The sequence below is a fragment of the Phyllopteryx taeniolatus genome, unplaced genomic scaffold (genome assembly GCF_024500385.1).
Source record: "Phyllopteryx taeniolatus isolate TA_2022b unplaced genomic scaffold, UOR_Ptae_1.2 contig_36, whole genome shotgun sequence".
Taxonomy (NCBI): Eukaryota; Metazoa; Chordata; class Actinopteri; order Syngnathiformes; family Syngnathidae; genus Phyllopteryx; species Phyllopteryx taeniolatus.
In genome coordinates, this window is record NW_026903294.1 from 59,984 (window position 1) to 86,549 (window position 26,566).

General features: G+C 48.0%; 2 protein-coding genes across 10 annotated transcripts in view; both read right to left on the reverse strand.

The window, feature by feature from the left end:
* LOC133473701 (gastrula zinc finger protein XlCGF57.1-like) overlaps positions 1-21,832 on the reverse strand; it is a 27,669-nt gene extending 5,837 nt beyond the window's left edge. The window contains exons 1-3 of one of the 9 annotated variants that reach the window (XM_061765301.1): positions 18,294-19,915; positions 17,773-17,906; positions 7,108-10,187 (exon numbers count right to left, since the gene is read on the reverse strand). In XM_061765301.1, coding sequence (XP_061621285.1) covers positions 8,713-10,187; positions 17,773-17,899 — 1,602 coding nt within the window. In that variant the 5' untranslated portion in view covers positions 17,900-17,906; positions 18,294-19,915 and the 3' untranslated portion in view covers positions 7,108-8,712. The other 8 variants (XM_061765302.1, XM_061765296.1, XM_061765297.1 and 5 more) reach the window with 8 other exon arrangements.
* The window catches only part of LOC133473711 (zinc finger protein OZF-like), a 12,145-nt gene continuing 6,690 nt past the window's right edge, over positions 21,112-26,566 (reverse strand). The window contains exon 2 of the mRNA XM_061765332.1: positions 21,112-22,297. Coding sequence (XP_061621316.1) covers positions 21,117-22,297 — 1,181 coding nt within the window. The 3' untranslated portion in view covers positions 21,112-21,116. The remainder of the gene's footprint in view (positions 22,298-26,566) is intronic.

Consider the following 26,566-nt stretch of genomic DNA (forward strand, 5'->3'; position numbering starts at 1 on the left):
AAAAAAAATAAAATAAAAAACCTTCCTTGAGCCGTCACCTTGTCGTGGTGGAGGGGTTTGTGTGTCCCAGTGATCCTAGGAGCTAAGTTGTCTGGGGCTTTATGCCCCTGGCAGGGTCACCCATGACAAACAGGTCCTAGGTGAGGGACCAGACAAAGCACGGCTCAAAGACCCCTAATGATGACGACAAACAATGGACTTCGTTGGCCCCATGGCCCCAAGGCGGGGACCTTGGCGATCCGTTTCCCGGCTACAGAAGCTGGCTCTAGGGACGTGGAATGTCACCTCTATGGCAGGGAAGGAGCCCGAGCTGGTGTGTGAGGTCGAGAAGTTCCGACTCGATATAGTCGGACTCGCCTGCACACAAAGCTTGGGCTCTGCTACCAGTCCTTTCGAGAGGGGTTGGACTCTCTTCCACTCTGAAGTTGCCCAGGGTGAGAGGCGCTGAGCAGGTGTGGGTATACTTATTGCCCCCCGGCTTGGCGCCTCTACGTTGGGGTTCACCCCGGTGGACGAGGGGGTAGCCTCCCTCCGCCTTCGGGTGGGGGAACGGATCCTGACTGTTGTTTGTGCCTATGCACCAAACAGCAGTTCAGAGTACCCACCCGTCCTTGGAGGGGGTGCTGGAAAGCACTCCCGCTGGGGACTCCATCGTTCTGCTGGGGGACTTCAATGCTCACGTGGGCAAAGAGAGTGAGACCTGGAAGGGCGTGATTGGGTGGAACACCCCCCCCCCCCCCCCGATCAGAACCCGAGCAGTGTTCTGTTATTGTACTTCTGTGCTCATCACAGATTGTCTTATAACGAACACCATGTTCAAGCATAAGGGTGTCCACACGTGCACTTGGCACCAGGACACCCTTGATAGCAGTTCGATGATCGACTTTGTGGTCGTGTCATCGGACTTGCGGCCGCAAATCTTGGACACTCGGGTGAAGAGAGGGGCGGAGCTGTCAACTGATCACCACCTGGTGGTGACTTGGCTCCGATGGTGGGGGAAGATGCCGGTCCTACGTGGCAGGCCCAAAAACGTATTCTGAGGGTCTGCTGAGAACGTCTGGCAGAATCCCCTCTCAGAAGGAGCTTCAACTCCCACCTCCGACAGAACTTTGCTCACGTTCCGGGGACAGGCGGGGGGACATCGAGTCCGAGTGGACCATGTTCCGCGCCTCCATTGCTGAGGCGGCCGACCGAAGCTCTGGCCGTAAGGTGGTCGATGCCTGTCGTGGCGGCAATCCCTGAACCCGTTGGTGGACACCAACGGTGAGGGATGCCGTCAAGCTGAAGGAGGAGTCCTATCGGGCCTTTTTGGCCTGTGGGACTCCTGAGACAGCTGATGGGTCCCGGCTAGCCAAGCGGAATGCAGCTCTGGTGGTCGCTGAAGCAAAACCTCGGGTATGGGAGGGGTTCGGTGAGGCCATGGAGAAAGACTTCCGGACGGCTTTGAGGAAATTCTGGTCTACCATCCGGCGTCTCAGGAGAGGAAATTAGTGCACCACCAACACTGTGTATAGTGGGGATGGGGCACTACTGACCTCGACTCGGGACATTGTGAGCCGGTGGGGAGAATACTTCGAAGACCTCCTCAATTCCACCGACACACCTTCCCATGAGGAAGCAGAGTGTGGGTTCTCTGAGGCGGGCTCTCCTATCTCTGGGTTTGAGGTCACCAAGGTCGTTAAAAAGCTCCTCGGTGGCAGGGCCCCGGGGGTGGATGAGATTCGCCCAGAGTTCCTAAAGGCTCTGGATGTTGTGGGGCTGTCCTGGTTGACACGCCTCTGCAACATCGCGTGGACATTGGGGACCGTGTCTCTGGATTGGCAAACTGGGGTGGTGGTCCCCCTTTTTAAGAAGGGGGACCAGAGGGTGTGTTCCAACTACAGGGGATCACACTCCTGCACCCCTGGTAAGGTCTATTCAGGGGTGCTGGAGAGGAGGGTCCGTCGGGAAGTCGAATCTCAGATTCAGGAGGAGCAGTGTGGTTTTCGTCCTGGCCGTGGAACAGTGGACCAGCTCTCCACCCTCGGCAGGTTCATCGAGGGTGCATGGGAGTTCGCCCAATCAGTCTACATGTGTTTTGTGGACTTGGAGAAGGCGTTCGACCGTGTCCCTCGGGGAGTCCTGTGAAGGGTGCTTCGGGAATATGAGGTACCGAACCCCCTGATACGGGCTGTTCGGTCCCTGTACGACCGGAGTCAGAGTTTGGTCCGCATATCCGGCCAAGGCTGCCCTTTGTCGCCAATTCTGTTCATAACTTTTATGAACAGAATTTCTAGGCGCAGCCGAGGCGTATAGGGGGTCCGGTTTGGTGGCCTCAGTATTGCATCTCTGCTTTTTGCAGATGATGTGGTTCTGTTGGCTTCATCAAGCCATGACCTCCAACTCTCATTGGAGCAGTTCGCAGCCGAGTGTGAAGCGGCTGGGATGAGAATCAGCACCTCCAAATCTGAGACCATGGTCCTCAGTCGGAAAAGGGTGGCGTGCCATCTCCAGGTCGGGGATGAGATCCTGCCCCAAGTGGAGGAGTTCACGTATCTCGGGGTGTTGTTCACGAGTGAGGGAAGAATGGAACGGGAGATGGACAGGCGGATCGGTGCAGCGTCTGCAGTGATGCGGACTTTGTATCGATCCGTTGCCGAAAGGCAAAGCTCTCAATTTACCGGTCGATCTACGTTCCTACCCTCACCTATGGTCACGAACGAAAGAACAAGATCCCGGATACAAGCGGCCGAAATAAGTTTCCTCCGCAGGGTGTCCGGGCTTTCCCTTAGAGAGAGGGTGAGAAGCTCGGTCATCCGGGAGGATCTCCGAGTAGAGCCGCTGCTCCTCCGCATCGAGAGGAGTTCCGGGCACGTCCCACCGGGAGGAGACCCCGGGGACGACCCAGGACACGCCGGAGAGACTACGTCCTTCGGCTGGCCTGGGAACGGCTCGGGATCCCCCCGGAGGAGCTAGATGAAGTGGCTGGGGAGAGGGAAGTCTGGGCGTCCCTGTTAAAGTTACTGCCCCCGCGACCCGACCTCGGATAAGCGGTAGAAAAATGGATGGAAGGATGGAAAATAAATAAAAACCCAGGAAGGGGGCAAACACTTTTCTCACCACTGAAGGTCAAATGCATTCTCCAAATTGTCCTCGGGTGTGAATGCGATTATGGGATGGGCGTTTGTCTATATGTTAACCTGTGACTGGTTGGCGACCAGTCCAGGGTGTGCCCCACCTCTTGCCACAAGTCAGCTGGGTTAGGCGCCATCGCTAAAAGGATAAGCGCTATCGAAAATGTATTAATGAATGGCTGGTTTGTATGCTCATGAAACCTCAACAAATGAACCTTTTTAAAGAAACAATAGGATGGAAGTCGTCTAGGTTTCATTTGGCCGTCACTATGACATATAGTTATGAATATTCCATTGAAATACGAGCACGGGATGAGTTTTCACACCAGATTAGTAGTTCGTAAGTCAACAAGCGAGAGTAAGAAAAGGACAAACCTGCTGTGTGGAACCCAACGCGAGGCTGCATGCGAACAGCGTCCGCAAGTTGACGTCGCGGCTCGTCCTCCTCTTTCGTTCCAGAAAGTTCCTTCTCGGACTTGGCCGTCGTTCTCGCACACATTTTCCCCCCCCACGCGATAATCACAACACCTTCACAGGCGATCTCCAATTTGCGATGCGTTGCCGACGAACGCGCGCGTCGCTTCGCTAGCGGCTAGCGAGCTAAGCTAAGCTAAGCTAAGCTAAGCTAACTAGGCCGAGGAGCTTCAACGTGCACCACCACCACCAAGAAGAGTTTATTTCAATGATGTTTTATTTCCTGAAAGTAGTGACGGACGAACGGTGTCGAGGTTTCGAGCCGCTCGCAACTCATTCGGGAAGAATTAATTCGCGGAGCGAATCGGTGCTTCGGAGCTCGTGGCGTCCGACCGAATGTCACGTGACCGTTGCCGTTTGAAGCCTGCCACGTCACCACGTGTCTCGAGAGCTCCAACCGGATTGGTTGCTGTCATGTGACGAGGAGCCGCCCGGAGAAATGGTTCATTTTGGAATGAAAACTTGTCAGTGCATCTGTGTGCCCTTTTGTTTCTGTTCACAAGTCATCGCTATATCATCAAGATGCACTCGTGACCAACATATTTACTTGGTGGAATCCAGCTTTTTAACTTCGCCTGTTCAAATTCACACAGGACGATAATAAATCAATAATATAGCGACCAACATCGTATTTCGTCGTCGCAAAGCAACAAATAATTTCATTTTATTTCTCTCAATGTCTTATTTTTGCTTGCAATTCAATAAATATCGTATGACTTTTGTATACTAAAGTTACGCAAAATACTATTTTCCCAACTGCGCTCCGCCCGTTGCTCGCCCAAATGCCGCATTTCTGTGTCGTCATTTCCTTCTACCTCATTTTTAGCGCGCCACCGATGGGGCCGGCGAGGGAAATGAATACGATGGAAACTCAATGTAAAAAAATACAATATAGAAAAATACAGCAAGATGTGTGGTGCTCATTGAGTTAGGTCGAGTTTTTTTTTTTTTTGTGATAATTGTGCAGAGTTCTCTCGCAATGAGAGCAGTTTGAATGACTTATAGAACAATAGTCCGGTCCAATGACCATTGTGCAAAGGGTGCCGAGACTTCAAGAAATGTATGCAGTTTAAAGTAGTGACTAGTCGTGCAATAATCTGGGACAATGTAGATTGTGCAAATGGTGCAGATGCTCCTCAGGCATGAGTGGCCAGTATTGGTCAACAACAGATATGCAAATAGTGCAGCGTGGCGAGAAGTTGATTACAAGAGGGAAGAAGCTGGTATGTCACTGATGGTGTAGTGGTCCACTCGCCTGACTTTGGTGCAGGCAGCGAGGGTTCAGTTCCCACTCAGTGACGGTGGGAGTGTGAGTGCGAATGGTCGTCCGTGTCGATATGTGCCCTGCAACTGACTGGCGACCAGTTCGGGGCGTGGTCCGCCTTTCGCCCGGAGTCAGCTGGGATAGGCTCCAGCACGCCCGCGACCCTGCTGAGGAGAAGCGGCTCAGAAAATGGATGGATGGAAGGTTACTAAATACCAAGAAAAAAATATTTTTGTATTAATATTCAATTGAATTGTTGGTGTGCTCATCAAACACCTGATTGGAACACCCCACAGGTGAACAAGCCAATTGGGAACAGGTGGGTGCCATGATTGCTTCCCTGAATTGCTCAGTCGTACACAAGCAAAGATGGGGCGAGGTTCACCTCTTTGCGAACAAGTGCGTGAGAAAATAGTCCAACAGTTTAAGGACAATGTTGCTCAACGGACAATTGCAAGGAATTGAGGGATTTCATCATCTACGGTCCATAATGTCATCAAAAGTTCTCATCTGTGAAGGCACCATTAATGCTGAAAGGTACATACAGGTTTTGGAGAAACATATGCTGCCATCCAAGCAATGTCTTTTTCGTGGACGTCCCTGTTATTTCAGCAAGACAATGCCAAAGCACATTCTGCGTGTGTTACAACAGCGGGGCTTCGTAGTAAAAGAGTGCTGAACTGTTGAACAGTTGAAACTGTACATCGAGCGAGAATGGGAAAGAATTCCACCGACAAAGCTTCAACAATTAGTCTAGCCAACAACTTGAATACCTTCTACTGCAGATTTGAAAAGGACACTTTCACACCCATCCGGCCGCACACCCGACCGCCATCACACCTCTGACTTCTGCGTTTACCATCCACGAACAGGATGTGAGACGCATCTTCAAACAACAAAAGATTAACAAAGGGGCAGGCCCAGACCACGTGTGCCCATCCTGCCTCAAAGTCTGCTCGGACCAGCTCGCTCCAGTCTTCACTCAGATCTTCAATAGATCTCTGGAACTGTGCGAAGTTCCATCCTGTTTCAAACGCTCCACCATCATTCCAGTCCCCAAGAAACCTCCAATCTCGGGTCTAAATGACTACAGGCCTGTCGCTTTGACAGCTGTGGTCATGAAGTCCTTTGAACGTCTCGTGCCGGACCACCTCAAGAGCGTCACAGGTCCCCCGCTGGACCCCCTGCAGTTTGCCTACCGAGCAAACAGGTCTGCGGATGATTCAGTCAACATGGGACTGCACTTCATCCTTGAACACCTCGACAGTGCAGGGACCTACACGAGGATGCTGTTCGTGGACTTCAGCTCAGCGTTCAACACCATCATCCCTGAACTCCTTTCATCCAAGCTTCTCCAGCTCAGCGTCTCACCTGCCATCTGCCAGTGGATTTACAGCTTTCTGACGGGCAGGACACAGCAGGTCAGGAGGTCAGGCTGGGGGAGGCCACCTCATCCACACGCAGCATCAGCACTGGGGCGCCCCAAGGTTGTGTCCTCTCTCCGCTGCTCTTCTCTCTCTACACGAACGACTGCACCTCAGCGAACCCGACTGTCAAACTCCTGAAGTTTGCAGATGACACCACTGTCATCGGCCTCATCAAGGACGGTGACGAGTCTGCATATCGACAGGAAGCGGAGCGGCCGGAGGTGCGGTGCGGCCGACACAACCTGGAGCTGAACACGCTCAAGACTGTAGAGATGATCGTGGACTTCAGGAGGCATCCTTCGCCACAGCTGCCCCTCACGTTGTCCAGCTGCCTTGTGTCAACCGTCGAGACCTTCAAGTTCCTGGAAATTACAATCTCTCAGGACCTGAGGTGGCCGACCAACATCAAAAGGCCCAGCAGAGGATGTACTTCCTGCGGCTTCTGAGAAAGCACGGCCTGCCACGGGAACTGCTGAGGCGGTTCTACACAGCGGTCGTCGAATCAGTCCTGTGTTCTTCCGTCACAGTCTGGTTTGGCGCTGCTACAAAAAAGGACAAACTCCGACTGCAACGGACAATCAAAACTGCCGAAAGGATCGTCGGTACCCCCCTACCCACCCTTGAGGACTTGCACGCTGCCACAACTAAGACAAGGGCGTGCAAAACCCTCTCGGACCCTGTCTCCAAAGTGTTCTCTGTCAATCGACCGCCTGTTGTCGTACTCGAGCGGCTCCAACTACCGGAGACAAAACCCTTGTGTGTTTTTTGGACATGCTTGGCAAATAAAGATGATTCTGATGTTCAAAGAAAAGGTGATGTAACACAGTGGTAAACATGAGCCTGTCCAGCTTTTAATTCTATTTAAAAAAAGCCATAAAAGTTCATTATTATTTGCTAAAAACAATCAAGTTGATCAGTTTGAACATTCAATACATCGCAAGCACTTTGGTTTGGACGGTTTCCAATGGATTCAAGACATTTCTATTCTTTTCAATGGAGAAAATGAATTTGCTATAGAAGCAAATTGAGTCAACCTCACTGTTTTATTAAGACGCACATATACACTTTACAATTTATCACCAAAAGTCGAAGCTTCTTTCCAGTCGATTTCAATCAATCATTCACTCATTTGATATTGACATCACTCTAACATTCGACAAAATGCACGCATTGATGAAAGAAAGTCCATGTTTCACTCACAAGTTCATTTTCTGCATTTCTTACTCAGGAAAATTAAACTGGCATTCATTTCCAATAATAATATGTTTTAGAGCAATTGGTCGACAACAAATTCACCAAAAAATCGAAAATTGAAAAGCGCTGGCATTGCTGGAATAATGTACTATACTATAAAGTGGCAGTAATTGGTCATATTTTATATATCGTAGCTGTCAGGTGGAATCCTCTCACCTTGAAAATGATATCCTTTCAGGAAAAAAAATAAAATACAGCTTGCTTGAGTTTCCAAACATTTGTTGACATATATCTATTGCATTACATGAACAACAGCTTGTACCCCAAAATTATGTTCCATCACTAATTTAATGTGCTGCAAAATTGCAAATTTATTAGGGTGTCATCATGAAAATCATACAAACACAGCGGGGGAGCACCACATCCTCGCAAGCCTCAAGCATGAAAGCAAGAAACGTGGCTTAATCTCCCAAAAGTGAAAACATTTGATCAGGCGCAGTTTCAGGACATTAACTGACGTTCGGCCGGGAGACCCTCGTCATGGGTCATCCGACGTTATGACAGCCAGCCAAAGTCCACGTCTGTCACACAATGCCGCCTACAGAAACGTCTTTGTGATCTATACATACATTTGATCTTTTCACACATATAGACGTATACTATACGTTATGTGGTGCAACCAATTCAAAATTGAGCTGACGTATGAGGAAACGAATCTGCAAGAATTACTTTATGTGGGATGACCCGTTTGCCTTTCTTTCCTCAAGGAGGCATTTCAACGGTCGATTTTTTTAAACAAGCGTTCCAACAGATTTCACTTTCACTATTTTCAGTCATGAATATCCCAAAACGTCATCCATACTTTCAATACGGGCAAAAATGACACCATGGAAAACATGAGTTCAATGAGGAAATGTAATCGGCTCCTGCTCGTTATGTGTCAAACCGTGACAGACTGGCGTGTCCAAAATGTGGGCGGGCCAAAATCTGTCGGAAAATCAAATATTGCATCAGAAAACGATTCTATGACTACTGAGTCTATACTGGTGGACATCATTTATGAGCCCAGAACACTGGAATAAGTGCCCATGTTCTCACCTTTAACGAGTCCCTTGAAAGTATTTTGGCATCAGTGCTAATCCTAAACATTTGGCCGCCGGAGGCGTTTAGAAAATATATAGACAAGAAGAAGATACAATAAAAGCTGGTACACAGACTACAAGAATGTAGATTTTTTTTTTTAAACATTTTCATGAAAATATTCTTGATTATTGCTATTCTCACCAGCACACTTGTGTGTCTTAACCTGATACTTATAAGAGAATCTTTGGCCACAAACTGAGCAGGAAAAAGGTTTCTCACCAGTGTGGGTTCTTGTGTGTATTTTTAAGCTTCCCTTCTCAGAGAATCTCCGACCACAATCAGAGCAGGAAAAAGGTTTCTCACCAGTGTGGGTTCTTGCGTGTCTTTTTAAGTCTCCCTTCTGAGTGAATTTTTGACCACAAACTGAGCAGGAAAAAGGTTTCTCTCCAGTGTGGGTTCTTGTGTGTTTTCTCAAGTTTCCCTTGACAGAGAATCTTTGACCACAAAGTGAGCAGACAAAAGGTTTCTCACCAGTGTGTGTTCTTGTGTGTATTTTTAAGCTTTCCTTCTCAGAGAATCTCTGACCACAAACTGTGCAGGAAAAGGGTTTCTCACCAGTGTGCGTTCTTGTGTGTTTTTTTAAACTTCCCTTTTCAGAAAATCTTTGGCCACAATCTGCGCAAGAAAAAGGTTTCTCACCAGTGTGGGTTCTTGTGTGTATTTTTAACTTTTCCTTTTCAAAGAATCCTTGACCACAAATTGAGCAGGAAAAAGGTTTCTCTCCAGTGTGCGTTCTTGTGTGTACTTTTAAGCTTCCCTTCTGAGTGAATCTTCGACCACAAACCGAGCAGGAAAAAGGTTTCTCACCAGTGTGGGTTCTTGTGTGTCTTTTTAAGTTTTTCTTACCAGAGAATCTCTGACCGCAAACTGTGCAGGAAAAAGGTTTCTCACCAGTGTGGGTTCTTGTGTGTAAATTTAAGCTTTCCTTCACAGAGAACCTTAGACCACAAAATGAGCAAGAAAAAGGTTTCTCACCAGTGTGGGTTCTTGTGTGTCTTTTTAAGTATACCTTCAACGAGAATCTTTGGCCACAAACTGAACATGCAAAAGGTTTTTCTCGAGTGTGTGTTCTCACATGCTGTTTCAAACTGCTCTTATGAGCAAATGTTTTCCCACAATGAGAACATTTCCATCGTTTGTTGTCAGCGTGACATGTCATATCACCTTCATACTGGTTATCATCATCATCAGTGTGAGGAGGATGTGACATCATGTCGTCACTATCTGATAGTGGAGCTAAGAGTCCGTCTGCTGGTGATCCTCCACAGTGGTCTTCTCCGTCACCTTCTGTCTTCATGTGTTGACTTGAGCTGCTGCTTGGTGGCTCCGCCCCTCTGCTCTCCTCACTTTGACCTTCAGCTTCAATCTTCAAAGGGACACCAGTCGATGGAAACTTGGTGATGTCCTCCTCCACTTCCTGTTTGATGTGGGGGAGAGCTTCTCCCTCCCCTTTTTTAATCAAAATGGGCTCCTCTTCCTCTTTGATGTGTTGGATCTCTTCGTCCTCCACTTCCTCTTTAATGCGAGGGGGCTCTGGCTCCTGCCGCTCAGTACGAAGATCTTCAGCGATGTCTGCAAGACACAAGACGACAAACACATAAGGTTTGGTATATATGTTCTCATGTTGTGACTTTAATGTTGTCTATTATGGTTTAGGTAAAAATTATATTTAAGGTTAATGTTGAAAGCCAGATGAGTTTGATATATTGGAAATAATACAATTTGGCAGGTCAACAACAACAATAGAATGTGAAAGGCTAAAATAATAAAGTTAGTCAAAACAAGTATCAATAAAGGTAATACAGTGGACCCCTGCATACTCCCGGTTTGGCATTTGCAAATCTTTCTGTATCGGTTTTTTTTTTTTTTTTTATGTAACAGTGGCCTCTTGTAAAAATAATTTTTGCAGTAGCGAATACAAAAATATACAGTTCAAAATAATTTTACAATGCCTCACCGCTTTCATCCCAACATCGCCGTTTACAAAGTTTGTGAAGGATACTGTACATCATCAGTGTCAAACTGGTGGCCCGGGGTCCAGATTCGGCCCGCAAAACCAAATTATGTGCATCTACTTCGTGTTTCCAGCTAAAATACCAAGATTGCAAATTGCCTTCACTTTTAATAAATAGTGAGATATCGGAAGCATTTTGTTTGTTACCGATGCTCTTTTTAAAATAAATTCAATAATACTGTAGTCCAGTGCTTCTCAATTGTTTTCTGTTACGACCCCCCCCAGGAAGAAGAAGAAAAGAATTTGCGACCCCCCCCAACCGCAGCCCTCGCGAGTACACCTCTATATAACATTGTATATAAAGGATAGTCTCATCTAATCCTTATAAACATTTAAGAAAGTACAAAAAAAAGATATAGATCAACTTACAATAAAGAATAAATTTATTCATGTTGTTTTCTGTCTGTAACAGAAAAAGTGCATCAATTTCCCTGAACTCGAAGAGCGAGAGCAACGACAGCACCACTGCCATCTACTGCAGTGGATGTGCAATTACACGTTATTCTCGTTCGGCAAATCATGTTCTTCAGGGTCTCACACGCCCCCCATGGCATCGCAACACGACCCCCCAGGGGGTCCCACCCCACTATTTGAGAAGCTTTTATTCAGCTTTCAATCAGTCCCTCTTTGAATTATTTCAAGTGACATAATATTCACAACTTGTTACTTTTGATTGATTTATCTTTCTATCAGACTGGACTGTCTCCGTGAGCGGTCGGAGAAGGCCGACATGGCCTTCTGTGAGCTAAAGAAACTTCTTTCCTCAGCTCCTATCCTTGTTCATCCGGATCCACAGAAGCAGTTCATAGTTGAGATCGATGCATCAGAGGCGGGGGTTGGTGCGGTGCTGTGTCAGGGATCCCAGACTGATGGTAAGGTCCACCCTTGCGCCTTCTTTTCGCAAGTTGTCTCAGGCGGAGAAAAATTAGGGGATCGGAGACCGGTAGCTCTTGGCGGTGAAGATACCGTTGGAGGAATGGCGGCATCTCCTGGAAGCACCCATTCATCATGTGGACCGACCACAAGAATTTGGAATAAATCCGCTCTGCTAAGAGGCTGAGATCCCGTCAAGCCAGGTGGGCATTGTTTTTTTAACCGCTTCACCTTTACCTTGTCCTATTGCCCAGGGGCCAAGAACACCAAGGCAGGTGCCTTGTCCCGCCAGTTCGCCTCGAGAGTGTCAAGAATGATCCAGATCCCATCTTGTCTCCCCGTTGCTTTCTGGGCTCATTCACATTAGAAATAGAAACGCTGGTAAAGGAGGCCCAGGAAGAACAAGCTGATCCTGGTGGGGGTCCCCGGAATTCCCTGTTGGTCCCCGATTCGGTCCGCCCCCAGGTGCCACAGCGGGCCGACTTACCCGTCACCCTGGAATCCGCAGAACGTCGGCCTTCCTCCATCAACGCTTCTGGTGGCCCACCATGGAAGATGACACCCGGTCCTTGCTTTACTGTGTCCGCTTCCCATTCCCGGATGCCATTGGTCGCACATCGCCCTGGACTTCATTTCTGGGCTTCCCCCCGTCAAATGGGAACACAGTCATTCTCACTTTTCCAAAGCAGCACACTGCCTGGCACTTCCCAAGCTTCCATCTGCCAAGGAGACTGCCGACCTGTTGGTCCAGCACGTTTTCTGCCTGCACGTCATCCCATCTGATATAGTCTCTTGACAAGGGACCCCAATTCACCTCACAGGTTTGGAGAGCGTTGTGCACAGCGCTTGGTATAGGTGTTAGTCTATCCTCCTCAGACTAACGGGCAATGTGAGCGCACCAATCAACAGCTGGAGACGGCGCTCCGTTGCATACCTCAGTCTTCGTGGAGCACCCACCTTGCCTGGGTTGAGTATGCCCATAATTCGCTGCCCAGCATCTCCTTGGCCATGTCCCCTTTTCAGTGCTCCTTAGGCTACCAACCTCCACTGTTCCCATCGGAGGAGCATGAGCTTGCAGTCCCTTCAGTGCAGACCCACATACGCCGGTGCTCCAAGGTCCGGAAGCAGGCCCGCGCCGCCCTTCTCCGGTCCTCTGCCATGTCTCAGGTACAAGCCAACCGTCGCCGCATCCCTGCGCCTGCTTACATGGTTGGTCAAAAAGTGCGGCTCAGTACAAAACATCGATCACTCAAGGTTGAATCCAAAAAACTGTCCCCCAATTCATTGGCCCCTATGAGATTATGGCTGTGGTAGGGCTCCCTGCCTCTCTCCGCATTCACCCCGCCTTCCATGTTTCCCAGATAAAACCTGCTTCGTCCGGTCCTTAACACATTTTTCTGACAAACTTCGCCACTTGCAATACATTTTTTCCCCCCCACCAACATGACGTGATTCAAAATGTAGACACTTGCAAAGCAAAGCAAAGCAAATGTATTTATATCGCGCATTTCATACACAAGGTGCTTTACATGAATAAAAGCATTTAAAAACAATTTAAAAAAAAAAAAAACGATTTCAAAGAAAATAAAAACAATTAAAACAGCGTACAGTGTAAGAACTATCATTTAAAAGTGGAAATGCTTGAAAAAAGAAGACTTTTTAACCTGGAGTTAAAACCATTCACGCTTGGGGCTGACGTCACTCTTATTCCATTTTTGTGCAGCAGAATAACGAAACGCAGCTTCGCCATGTTTTCTTTGGACTCTGTGCTCCACTATTTGACCCGAGTGTCCATCTCAGAGCCCGACTGGGTTTACAACACCGATTCCAATGAAGTTGGAACGTTTAGTGTCCTCAGTTCCCAAACGGTGATTGAATGTTGTTCAAAGAAAAGGTGATGTAACACCGTGGTAAACATGACCCTGTCCCAGCTTTTTTTGGAACCTGTAGCAGCCATAAAATTCAAAGTTCATGATTATTTGCTAAAAACAATCAAGTTTATCACGTTGAACATTCGTGATGTACATTGTACACTAACCATTTGGCCACGGGTTAAGATCATCGTTGCCACCGTGAGGGACCGAGGTTCAAGACCCCGACTGGATGGTCAAAATGAAAGTTCTGAAGAAGTTGACCCATGGGTAGCATATACAGGCTGAACAGGAGGGGTCCAAGAACTGACCCTTGAGGGACCCCATAGGTCATTGCCATTCGATGAGATTGAACACTTCTAATGGTTACAAAACAACTGCTGCTCCTCCAGGTAGGACCTGAACCATTGAAGGACTGTTCATTTAGTCCTACCCACGTTTCCAACCTGTTCAGCAGTATATTATGATCCACCTTATCAAACGCGGCACTGAGATCCAACAACACCAGGACTGACACCTTTCCCGAGTCAGTATTCAACCTTATATCATTTAGCACTTTGATAAGAGCAGATTCTGTACTGTGATGAGTTCAGAAACCTGATTGAAATTTGTCAAAAAGTCAAGAAATTGCTGAGTTGGTTAAAAACGACTCTCTCAACAATCTTGGCTATGAAAGGGAGATTTGAGATGGGTCTATAGCTTGCTAACATGGAAGCGCCCAATGTTCTACTTTTCAGAAGAGGCTTCATTGGTTGTCTGAACCTTTGGAATCATCCGTAATTCAAAGAACACACAAAAATGGTCAGAAATAGCCATATCCTCCATTTCAATTGATAGAATTTCAACACCCTTCGATGACCAGGTCTAAGATGTGACCTTGAGTGTGGGTTGGACTCCTAATATGTTGAGAGAGCTCAAAAGTGTCTCGTCGAGCAGAGAGTTCTTTCGATGTTCTTGTCAACATGAATGTTAAAGTCTCCCGTTATGACCAAATAGTTGTAGTCAGTAGAAATAACTGAAAAATCCTCCATCAATTTTTCTACTGTATTTTGGAGGTCTATAAATTATTAAAACAATAACTTTGGGTCACCTTGAACTCAAAAAAACAGAGATACAGTGGGTACGGGAAGTATTCAGACCCCCTTAAATTTTTCACTCTTTGTTGTATTCCAGCCGTTTGTTAAAATCATTTAAGTTCCCTTTTTTTCCGAATGAATGTACACGCAGTATTGACGGGGGAAATGGAATTGTTGAAACTTTTGCAGATTTAGTCAAAAAGAACAACTGAAATATCACAGAGCCAGAAGTGTTCAGACCCTTTGCTGTGACGCTCATCGGGTTTGCCACACGATCGCAGCTCTGCTCAACTGAAGTGAGGAAGGAACGAAACATTTCATGAAGTGATTCTTTAGTACGTTCACTCAAAAGATTGGGAATGTTTGTTTTCCCTTAAGGCTAATCAAAATGTTAGAGTTAATGTAATTTCTCGTGTATAATGCGCACCCATGTATAATACGCACCCCCTAAGTTGACCTAAAAATTCTGGAAAACCCTTCTACATATGTATCATGCATTTTTTCAATGCATGATTTTGCTTCTAGCCATATGTTCACAACAAAGTATTATCTCTATTTTGTTCGGGTTTTTTTTCAAATAGTTATTTGGAAGTGAAGCACTTGGTTTGAACACTTAATCCTTTTTTTAATTGACTTGCTCTTAGTTTGAAACTCACGGCCCTACTTTGATTTAGTAAATCAGAAAACACACAGTTGTGCTCTTAGGTTTGATGACCCAGGCAGAATTTGTAAAATGGGTACAATTCTTTCAAGAAAACATGAAGGACCAGGCGAAACACATTTAATTGTATTTTAATGGGATTCAAATGAAACAGTCAAGCATTTCAGGAAAAAGCATGATCATTAAACATTACATAACCATAAAGAAATTAATGATGGCTGTTGTTCAGTCATCAGTCATATTTAAAAATAATAATAACGAATAAATAAATATTTCACAATTTCTGCCAGGGTATGTAAACTTATCAGCACAAATGTACACATCTGCAGTCATATGTACCCCTGTCATATTGGAATATAACCACTAGGTGGCGGTGGCATTTCCAAATGAAAGTGTACAGCACACACAAACAAACAACCATCCGCACTCACATTCACACCTACGGGCAATTTAGAGTTGTCAATTAACCTAGCATGCATGTTTTTGGGGATGTGGGAGGAAAGCGGAGTGCCCGGAGAAAAGCCACGCAGGCACGGGGAGAACATGCAAACTCCACACAGGCGGGGCCGGGGATTGCGTGCCCTGCGATTGGCTGGCAACCAGTTCGGGGTGTACCCCGCCTCCTGCCCGATGACAGCTGGGGTGGGCTCCGGCACGCCCGCGACCCGCGTGAGGAGAAGCGGCTCAGAGAAAAGATGGATGGATGGCTGTTTAATTGCATCATAAAGAGTTGCGTCGACAACGCCAGTTCCATTTGATTTGCAAATCATCTTCTACGTATATTGAATTGAATACAATACAAAGACAAGACATTGAATGCTCAAACGGATAAAACTAAAATTGTTTTTAGCAAATAATCATGAACTTAGAATTTGATGGCTGCAACACGTTCCCAAAAAAGCTGGGACAAGTGGCAAAAAAAGACGGAGAAAGTTGAGGAATGCTCATGAAAGACCTGTTTGGAACATCCCACAGGTGAACAGGCTCATTGGGAACAGGTGGGGGCCATGATTGGGTAGAAAAGGAGCTTCCCTCAATTGAATTGCTCAGCCATTCACAAGCAAAGACGGGGCGAGGTTCACCTCTTTGTGAACAAGTGCGTGAGAAAATAGTCCAACAGTTTAAGGACAATGTTCCTCAATGTACAATTGCCAGGAATTTCGGGATTTCATCATCTGCGGTCCATAATGTCATCAAAAGGTTCAGAGAATCTGGAGAAATCACCGCATGGAAGCGGCAAGGCCGAAAACCAACATCGAATGCCCGTGACCTTCGATCCCTCAGGCGGCACTGCATCAAAAACCGACATCCATGTGTAAAGGATATCACCGCATGGGCTCAGGAACACTTCAGAAAACCAACGTCAGTTCGGCGCTACATCCGGAAGTGCAAATTAAAACTCTACTATGCAAAGCAAAAGCCATTTATCAACACCACCCAGAAACGCCGCCGGCTTCTCTGGGCCCGAGCTCATCTAAGATGGACCGGTGCAAAGTGGAAAAGTGTTCTGTGGTCCGACGAGTCCACATTTCAAATTGTTTTTGGAAATTGTGGACGTCGTGTCCTCCGGGCCAAAAAGGAAAAGAACCATCCGGACTGTTATGGACGCAAAGTTCAAAAGCCAGCAACTGTGATGGTATGGGGCTGTGTTAGTGCCAATGACATGGGTAACTTACACATCTGTGAAGGCACCATTAATGCTGAAAGGTACATACAGGGTTTGGAGAAACGTACGCTGCCATCCAAGCAACGTCTTTTTCATGGACACCCCTGCTTGTTTCAGCAAGACAACGCCAAACCACATTCTGCACGTGTTACAACAGCGTGGCTTTGTAGCAAAAGAGTGCGGGTACGAGACTGGCCTGCCTGCAGTCCAGACCTGTCTTCCATTGAAAATGCGTGGCGCATTATGAAACGTAAAATACCTCAACAGAGACCCCGGACTGTTGAACAGCTGAAGCTGTACATCAAGGAAGAATGGGAAAGAATTCCACCGACAAAGCTTCAACATTTCGTGTCCTCAGTTCCCAAACGTTTAGCGAATGTTGCTCAAAGAAAAGGTGATGTAACACCGTGGTAAGCCTGAGCCTGTCCCAGCTTTCTTGGAACGTGTTGCAGCCATCAAATTCCAAGTTAATGATGATTTGCTCAAAACAATACATTTGATCAGTTTGAACACGAAATATCTTGTCTTTGTAGTGTCTTCAATTCAAACGTGATTTGCAAATCATTGTATTCTGTTTTTCTTTACGTTGAACACAACGTCCCAACTCCATTGGAATTGGCCTTGTCATTCAAACTACCATGCAGCCTTTCAAGAGACCTGGCACCTTTATGCAGAATGCTTTGAAAGACACAGCCGATGAATGCCACTCGCAGGCCAAGAATTCCATGGATGCCAACTGGTCCGCACGTTGTGTAGACTGCTTAATGTGCGTGATGACGTCTTTACTCCAATGAGAGTAGGCTAACAGAATTGTTAACCGTTTTTTGATTCGCAGTTTGGCCGTCGGGGTGGCCAGCCCCCTGTCTCTAGTTCTGCCCCTGTCACAGACGCACATAGTACACATTATTGCACGCTAATGAGGTTGCATGAAACGGGGCCGGCAAGAATACACAGGAAAATCCTGCAAATTAGAATGCGTGCAACAAGTGAACCCACCTGCTCTGCGTAGCACAATTCGCGGCTGCAGATTGAACGCAGCGTCCAGAAGTTGACCTTTTGGCTCCTTCTCCTCTTTCGGGCCCCAAAGTTCCTCCTCGTACGCCGCTGTCCTCCTCGCACACATTTTCGCTCTACGTTGGAGGGATGAGAAAAGCGAGTGCAAATCAGATGTGAAACAAATATATCAAGATTGAGATTTGGACATTGTGGGGACGTGAATTAAAACGTCAACAGCAAGAAAACAGCAGAACGTGTAATTATGCATTGTACCAAACATGCGACAGAAAGAAGAAGTGAACATTTGTGAGTGACAATTTGTGGAAACATGACAGACATTCTACAAAAGGATTCACAATTCAGATCAGGATGACAATAATAACGAATGTTACAGGATATTATTTCAGTATCTCAGACAAACAACGCTAATAGAATGTAGTCGTTGTGTTTTGGTTTTTTTTCTCCTTCATTTAAAAAAAAAAAAAAAAAAACATTGAAGGGTTTTTATTAGATATTCTTACTAAAGGAGAACACTTTAGTCCCGCTTGATCTCTGCTTCGCGAAGTGTTGATCACAAACGCGTCTCTTTGTTAGCAAGCTAAGCTAGGCTAGGCTAGGCTAGGCTAGGCCGAGCAGCTCCAACCGGACACGAGACGACTCCAACCGGACACGAAGATGGCACGAGTGACGTTTTCGGCCACTAAAGTCGCGATCAGGGGCGTCAAGCGTCGAGGATTCCCAACATTCGGTCGCAAATTCGGCAAGATTTGATGAAGCGCGATCGTCCGTCCTGCTGCATCGCGAGATGTGAAAGGAGCCCGATTACCCATGATCCTTTGGGGCGGAACTATTTCAAGCGACAGGACAGAACAATTTCTTGTCCGAATTTGTGTTTTTCACATTTTGTCAAGAACGTCACTCGGGACCACGATTGCAGTACATTATGTAAAGGGATTAAAATGATAATCACGACTCTATCAATCAATGATGGCTTCAAGATTTGTGATTTGATATCAAAAACAAAGTGGAGAGGGACACGAGTGTGGCTTTTTCTCACGACACCAGATGTGAGCCCATGTGCTGACATCCTTTACACATCGATGTCGGTTTTTGATGCAGCGGGATCGAAGGTCACGGGCATTCAACGTCGGTTTTCGGCCTTGCCGCTTCCATGCGGTGATTTCTCCAGGTCACAGTTTTCACTGAAGGCTTCGCGCATTTAAGTTCTTGCCTCTATGTTGGTACTACGTGAATTCATATGACCCCAGGGCTGCACGGGATGCGTTTTTTTCCCGTAGTGCAGCAGTGGTCGAAAACGTTCTTTTCCCTGGTCGGACAGTCGATGTGCTGCTTGTATTTACGGAGTTCGTGGTGGAGTTCAGCTTTGTTAAAGTCCCCGAGAATAATGAGGGCTGAGTCCGGGTGTTTTTTTTCCAATTTCGTTAGCAGTGCGGAGTTGCGGAGTTTCACCTGAATGCCGGCTCGCTTCCCTCTGTGGCGTCGCCGCCGTTTCCACGTGCCGAGGACCGCGATCGCTGCTCCGGTGAGTAACTCGGGGGGGAAAAAACTGAGCAGATTTGCGAAAGTTGGTGAAAGAAAGTCCAGAGTAGCCTCCTTTATGGTTAGCAAGTCTCCCCTTGTAGTGTATTCAATTAAATATAGGTTGAACATAGGTTGCTCCTTCACATCGAGAGGAGCCAGATGAGGTGGCTGGGGCATCTGATCCGGGCACGTCCCACCGGGAGGAGACCCCGGGGACGACCCAGCACACGCTGGAGAGACTACATCCTTCGGCTGGCCTGGGAACGCCTCGGGATCCCCGTGGAAGAGCTGGATGAAGTGGCTGGGGAGAGGGAAGTCTGGGCGTCCCTGCTAAAGCTACTGCCCCCGCGACCCGACCTCGGATAAGCGGTAGAAGACTCATCCATTTTCTGAGTCGCTTCTCCTCACGCGGGTCGCGAGCATGCTGCAGCCAATCCCAGCTGTCATCGGGCAGGACCTGAACAGGTTGCCAGCCAATCGCAGGGCACACATAAACAAACAACCATACTCACTCACATTCACGCCTACGTTTTTAGAGTCTCCAATGAATGCATGTTTTTGGGATGCGGGAGGAAAGCGGAGTGCCCGGAGAAAACCCACGCAGGCACGGGGAGAACATGCAAACTCCACACAGGCGGGGCCGGGGATTGAACCCCGGTCCTCAGAACTGTGAGGCTGACGCTCTAACCAGTCGGTCACCGTGCCGCCTTATATATATATATATATAATATAAACAATCTTTACAATGTCGGTCTCGCCGGCGTCCCTCTGTACTATGTCTCTCCGTGACACCGACATCCCGCCAACTTATTAAGTCAAAACGTGATCGCGTACAATGAATTTAAATGTGTAGAAAGATGCACCTTGCCTGCAGTAAGACTTTATACTTACATATATGTATATGCATAGTTCCTAACGCGAGTTCCCTCCCCCACTATAAGTACGAAGCGACGTCGTTTTGTTTGGCTGTGCTGCTCAGTTGTGAGTTAGCTGCGCTTAGCTTCCATAACAAGGCCCATTTACCACTAGCTAACGATGGCTCCACCCTCGCCGGATGCCTCGACTTTACAGAACAGCTCGGTGACGCTATTGCGGTTCCTATAAAATGAGGAAATCAAAAAGCGATTCATTGACTTTTGAAGACAAGCAGATGGCGAGCTGAATATTAACTCTGCAGAGCTCATTTTAACGACTGATAGCTTTGCAAACTTTCACCAGAGACAACACGGCTTCGTGGGTAACTGGATACTAGTGAACGGGGCAGTGCCGACTGTCTAACCACCCGGGGCTTCCTCCGACCGTGCCGCTGTGGTTAGGTGCCGTGTTTGGCTGTGACATCGTGTCATTGACAACCAACCACTACCATAATAATTCATATTTTAAGTCGAGCCTCCTAATGTGATTTGACATGGTACGAGCTATGGCCCCCTCGCTATCGTTGATTCTTTTTGGCGCATCCATTCGACACACCCACAGCGTCTCAGAGGTGGCCCTTATGAGAGTTTTGAAACCTGATTTCATATACTTAGCAATTTGTTTTATTCATTCAAAGTCGACAGGCTTGCGAACTTGCCTCAAGGAGGCATTTCAACGTCTTATAGTTTTTCAACAACAACGTTTCCAAACTTTCCAGAACTGTGGAATAAGCGCCTCAGTTCACACCATTAACTTGTCACCTGAAAGTATTTTGAGAACAGTGCTAATTGTCAACACTTGCACACGGGAGACTTTTAGAAAACATATGGACAACAAGAAGACAATCACAAAAGCTGGGACACAGAATACAAGATCGCAGAGTTTTGTCAGTCAGTAACACCGAATTTACTATTTAGTTTTTTTTCAAGATTGACATTAAAAACTTCTTGATCACTGCTATTCTCACCAGCACACTTGTGTGTCTTAACCTGATCCTTACGAGAGAATCTCTGGCCGCAGCCCGAGCAGGAAAAAGCTTTCTCACCAGTGTGGGTTCTTGTGTGTCTTGTCAAGGTTCCCTTGTCAGAGAAGCTCTGACCGCAAACGGAGCAGGAAAAAGGTCTCTCACCGGTGTGCGTTCTTGTGTGTCTTTTTAAATTTGTCTGCCGAGCGAATGTTTGACCACAAACTGTGCAGGCAAAAGGTTTCTCACCAGTGTGCGTTCTCGTGTGTCTTTGTAAATTTGTCTGCTGAGTGAATGTTTTACCACAAACTGTGCAGGAAAAAGGTTTCTCACCAGTGTGGGTTCTTGTGTGCATTGTTAAGTTTTTCTTACCAGAGAATCGTTGACCACAAACCGAGCAGGAAAAAGGTTTCTCACCAGTGTGTGTTCTTGCGTGTCTTTTAACATCTGTATTCTGAATGAATGTTTTACCACAAACTGTGCAAGAAAAAGGTTTCTCACCAGTGTGGGTTCTTGTGTGTCTTTTTAAGTGTTCCTTCATAGAGAATCTTTGGCCACAAACTGAGCAGGAAAAAGGTTTTTCTCCAGTGTGGGTTCTCATGTGTTGTTTCAAAATGGTCTTGTTTGCAAATGTTTTCAAACACTGAAAACATTTGCAGCGTTTGTTGTCAGCGGGACATGTCATATGACCTTCAGACCGGTTATGATGATCATCATCAGTGTGAGGAGGATGTGACGTCATGTCGTCACTATCTGACAGTGGAGCCAAGAGGCCGTCTGCTGGTGATCCTCCACAGTGGTCTTCTCCATCACCTTCGGTTTTCATGTGTTGACTTGAGCTGCTGCTTGGAGGCTCCGCCCCTCTGCTTGCCTCACTTTGACCTTCGCCTTCAATCTTCAAAGGGACACCAGTCCATGGAAACTTGGTGATATCCTCCTCCTCCTCTTCCTCTTTGATGTGGGCGCACGCTTCTTCCTCCTCTTTTTTAATCGAAATGGACTCCTCTTCCTCTTTGATGTGGTGGACCTCTTTGGCCTCCACTTCCTCTTTAATGTGAGGGGGCTCTGGCTTCTGCCGCTCAGTATGAAGATCTTCACTGATGTCTACAAGACAAGAAGACAAACACACATGGTTTGGTAAATCTGTTCTAATATTGTGACTTTAATGTGTATAATGGTTGAGATATAAGATTTAAGATTAGTGTGAAAGGCAGATGAGTTTAATATATTGGAAATAAAACTGGGCAGCTCAACAACAACAATAAAATGTGAACAAATGTAATATAATAAAGTTCATAAAAACAAGTATCAATAAAGGTAATACAGCGGACCTCTATACAGTTCAAAATAACGATACAAAGCCTCACCGCGTTCATCCCAACATCGCCATTTACAAAGTTTGCGAAGGATACTGCACATGACTGCTGCACCTGTTTTTCAGTTTTTAGAACCCTTTATTCAACATGTGCTTTTTTATTTCAGTTTTGATCTTCAACTTATTCAATATCCTGTCTTGGCACTATAAGCTCGATTCTAACAAACAATAATGGAGTGAGAGTTTTATAATATAATAAAACATTTGTATAATAAGTCTAGGGGTGAATCCCTATTCTTGTCGATGATGGAAGATCGTTAACCTGACCTGCAAAAAATGGATTTACAGTAGTAGTAGTAATGATGGTAGCAATTGAAATAGTAGTTGGCATCGTAGTGATGGTGGTGATAGAAGTTGCAGTTGTGATATTGGTGGTAGGAGAGGTGGTGGTGTCGTGATTGTGAAACATGTTGGAAGGGTTGTTGCATTTATAAAAAAAATAAAAACCAGTTGAAATGGTTCCTTGAGGCTCGAAGATATCGCCACTTCGTGCCAGATAGAACATGAATTACGTCACTTTATGTCCAAATGTGCCGGCCGAGCTTCACCAAAATGTATGAGCACATTCCTATTTATGTCCACATTCACCTCTGAAAATATTAGGACTGTAGTTTAGTATTGGAGTATCCATCCATCCATCCATTTTCTACCGCTTATCCGGGTCGGGTCGCGGGTGCAGTAGCTTTAGCAGGGACGCCCAGACTTCCCTCTCCCCAGCCACTTCATACAGCTCTTCCGAGGGGATCCCAAGGCGTTCCCAGGCCAGCCGAAGGACGTCGTCTCTCCGGCGTGTCCTGGGCCGTCCCCGGGGCTCCGGGCGAATCTCATCCACCCCTGGGGCCCGACCACCGAGTAGCTTTTTAACTACCTTGGTGACCTCAAACCCAGAGATAGGAGAGCCCGCCTCAGAGAACCCAGACTCTGCTTCCTCATGGGAAGGCGTGTCGGTGGAATTGAGGAGGTCTTCGAAGTATTCTCCCCACCGACTCACAACGTCCCGAGTCGAGGTCAGCAGCGCCCCATCCCCACTATACACAGTGTTGGTGGTGCACTGCTTTCCTCTCCTGAGACGCCGGATGGTGGACCAGAATTTCCTCGAAGCCGTCCGGAAGTCTTTCTCCATGGCCTCACCGAACTCCTCCCATGCCCGAGTTTCCCATGCGACCACCAGAGCTGCATTCCGCTTGGCCAGCCGGTACCCATCAGCTGCCTCAGGAGTCCCACAGGCCAAAAAGGCCCGATAGGACTCCTTCTTCAGCTTGACGGCATCCCTCACCGTTGGTGTCCACCAACGAGTTTGGGGATTGCCGCCACGACAGGCACCGACCACCTTACGGACACAGCTCTGGTCGGCTGCCTCAGCAATGGAGGCGCGGAACATGGTCCACTCGGACTCGATGTCCCCCACCTCCCCCGGAACTTCTGACAGGGGATTCTGCCAGACGTTCCCAGGAGGCCCTCACAATACGTTTCGGCCTGCCACGTCGGTCCGGCATCTTCCCCCACCATCGGAGCCAACTCACCACCAGGTGGTGATCAGTTGACAGCTCCGCCTCTCTCTTCACCCGAGTGTCCAAGACATGCGGCCGTAAGTCCGATGACACGACCACAAAGTCGATCATCGAACTGCGACCTAGGGTGTCCTGGTGCCAAGTGCACGTGTGGACACCCTTATGCTTGAACATGGTGTTCATTATGGACAAGCCGTGACGAGCACAGAAGTCCAATAACAGAACACCGCTCAGGTTCCTGGACGGGGGGGGGGGCGTTTCTCCCAATCACGCCCTTCCAGGTCTCACTGTCATTGCCCACGTGAGGATTGAAGTCCCCCAGCAGACTGATGGAGTCCCCAGCGAGAGTGCTCTCCAGCACCCCCTCCAAGGACTCCAAAAAAGGTGGGTACTCTGACCTGCTGTTTGGTGCATAGGCACAAACAACAGTCAGGACCCGTCCCCCCACCCGAAGGCGGAGGGAGGCTACCCTCTCGTCCACCGGGGTGAACCCCAACGTACAGGCGCTGAGCCGGGGGGCAATAAGTATACCCACACCTGCTCTGTGCCTCTCACCGTGGGCAACTCCAGAATGGAAGAGAGTCCAACCCCTCTCGAGAGGACTGGTACCAGAGCCCAAGCTGTATGTGGAGGCGAGTCCGACTATATCTAGTCAGAACTTCTCGACCTCACACACCAGCTCGGGCTCCTTCCCTGCCAGAGAGGTGACATTCCACGTCCCTAGAGCCAGCTTCTGTAGACGGGGATCGGATCGCCAAGGTCCCCGCTTTCGGCCACCGCCCAGCTCACGCTGCACCCGACCCCTATGGCCTCTCCCACAGGTGGTGAGCCCATGGGAAGGGGGACCCACGTTACCCTTTCGGGGTGTGCCTGGCCGGGCCCCATGGGTGCAGGGCCGACCACCAGGCGCTCGCCTTCGAGCCCCACCACCAGGCGTGGCTCCAGTGGGGGGCCCCGGTGACCCGCGTCCAGGCAAGAGAAAACGAAGTCCATTGTTTGTCGTCATCATTAGGGGTCTTTGAGCCATGCTTTGTCTGGTCACTCACCTAGGACCTGTTTGTCATGGGTGACCCCAGACAACTTAGCTCCTAGGATCACTGGGACACAAAAAGCCCCTCCACCACGACAAGGGGATGGCTCAAGGAGGGGTCCTACTAAAATTGTAATTCACTAATTGGGTAGTCAGGCTGCCCTTTGTCATCAATTCTGTTCATAACTTTTATGGATGGAATGTCTAGACGCAGCCGAGGTGTAGGGGGGGGTCCGGTTTGCTAGCCTCAGTATTGCATCTCTGCTTTTTGCAGATGATGTGGTTCTGTTGGCTTCATCAAACCGTGACCTCCAACTCTCACTGGAGCAATTCGCAGCCGAGTGTGAACCGGCTGGGATGAGAATCAGCACCTCCAAATCTGAGACCGTGGTCCTCAGTCGGAAAAGGGTGGCGTGCCCTCTCCGGGTCGGGGATGAGATCCTGCCCCAAGTGGCGGAGTTCAAGTATCTTTGGCTCTTTGGTTCACGAGTGAGGGAAGAGTGGAACGGGATATTGACAGGAGGATCAGTGCAGCGTCTGCAGTGATGAGGACTTTGTATCTGTCTGTTGTGTTGAAGAAGGAGCTAAAATCAAAGGCGAAGCTCTCAATTTACCGGTCGAGCTACGTTCCTACCCTCACCTATGGTCAAGAGCTGTGGGTCGTGACCGAAAGAACGAGATCCCGGATACAAGCGGCCGAAATGAGTTTCCTCCGCAGTGTGTCCGGGCTCTCCCTTAGAGATAGGGTGAGAAGCTCGGTCATCCGGGAGGAGTGCAGAGTAGAACCGCTGCTCCTCCACCTTGAGAGGAGCCAGATGAGGTGGCTGGGCATCTGATTCGGACGCCTCCCTGGTGAGGTGTTCCGGGCACGTCCCAGGAGGAGACGAACCAGGACACGCTGGAGAGACTATGTCTCCCAGCTGGCCTCGGAACACCTCGGGATCCCCCCAGAAGAGCTGGATGAAGTGGCTGGGGAGAGGGAATGTTTTTTTTTGTGTTTTTTAACCCACTTACGCGTGAGCGTGGCCTGCTAATTAGCACAGGCCTGCTATTTGCAACGAGACCAGAAACAGGATGCCTCTCTTCCCCACTGAGGACCATCATGGACTGCTACACAGGGTGTCGGTCCTTGAAACGAAAATCCACCGTCTTGAAGTGTATGTGGACGTAAACGGACAGTCGGGGAATTCAACCACTCTACCGATGTCTCAAAATGGTGAGCAGAAGTGTGCTGACAGACAGCCACTTAGCGCAACAAAGAGGACGGATGTGGACTGTGGAAACGGTAAAGGATCATCCAGCAGTTCTCCCTGGAATTTAAATGCAGGTGGTAATGAGGGCTGATTGGTGACAGGTGCGCGGCCGAGGAAGGTGCGGGAAAGAGAGAGTGGGGCAGGGGAGAGCGAGGGCGCAAAGCGCCACCTAGGCTCCAACCATAGTAGTGGTGAGCCTCATGA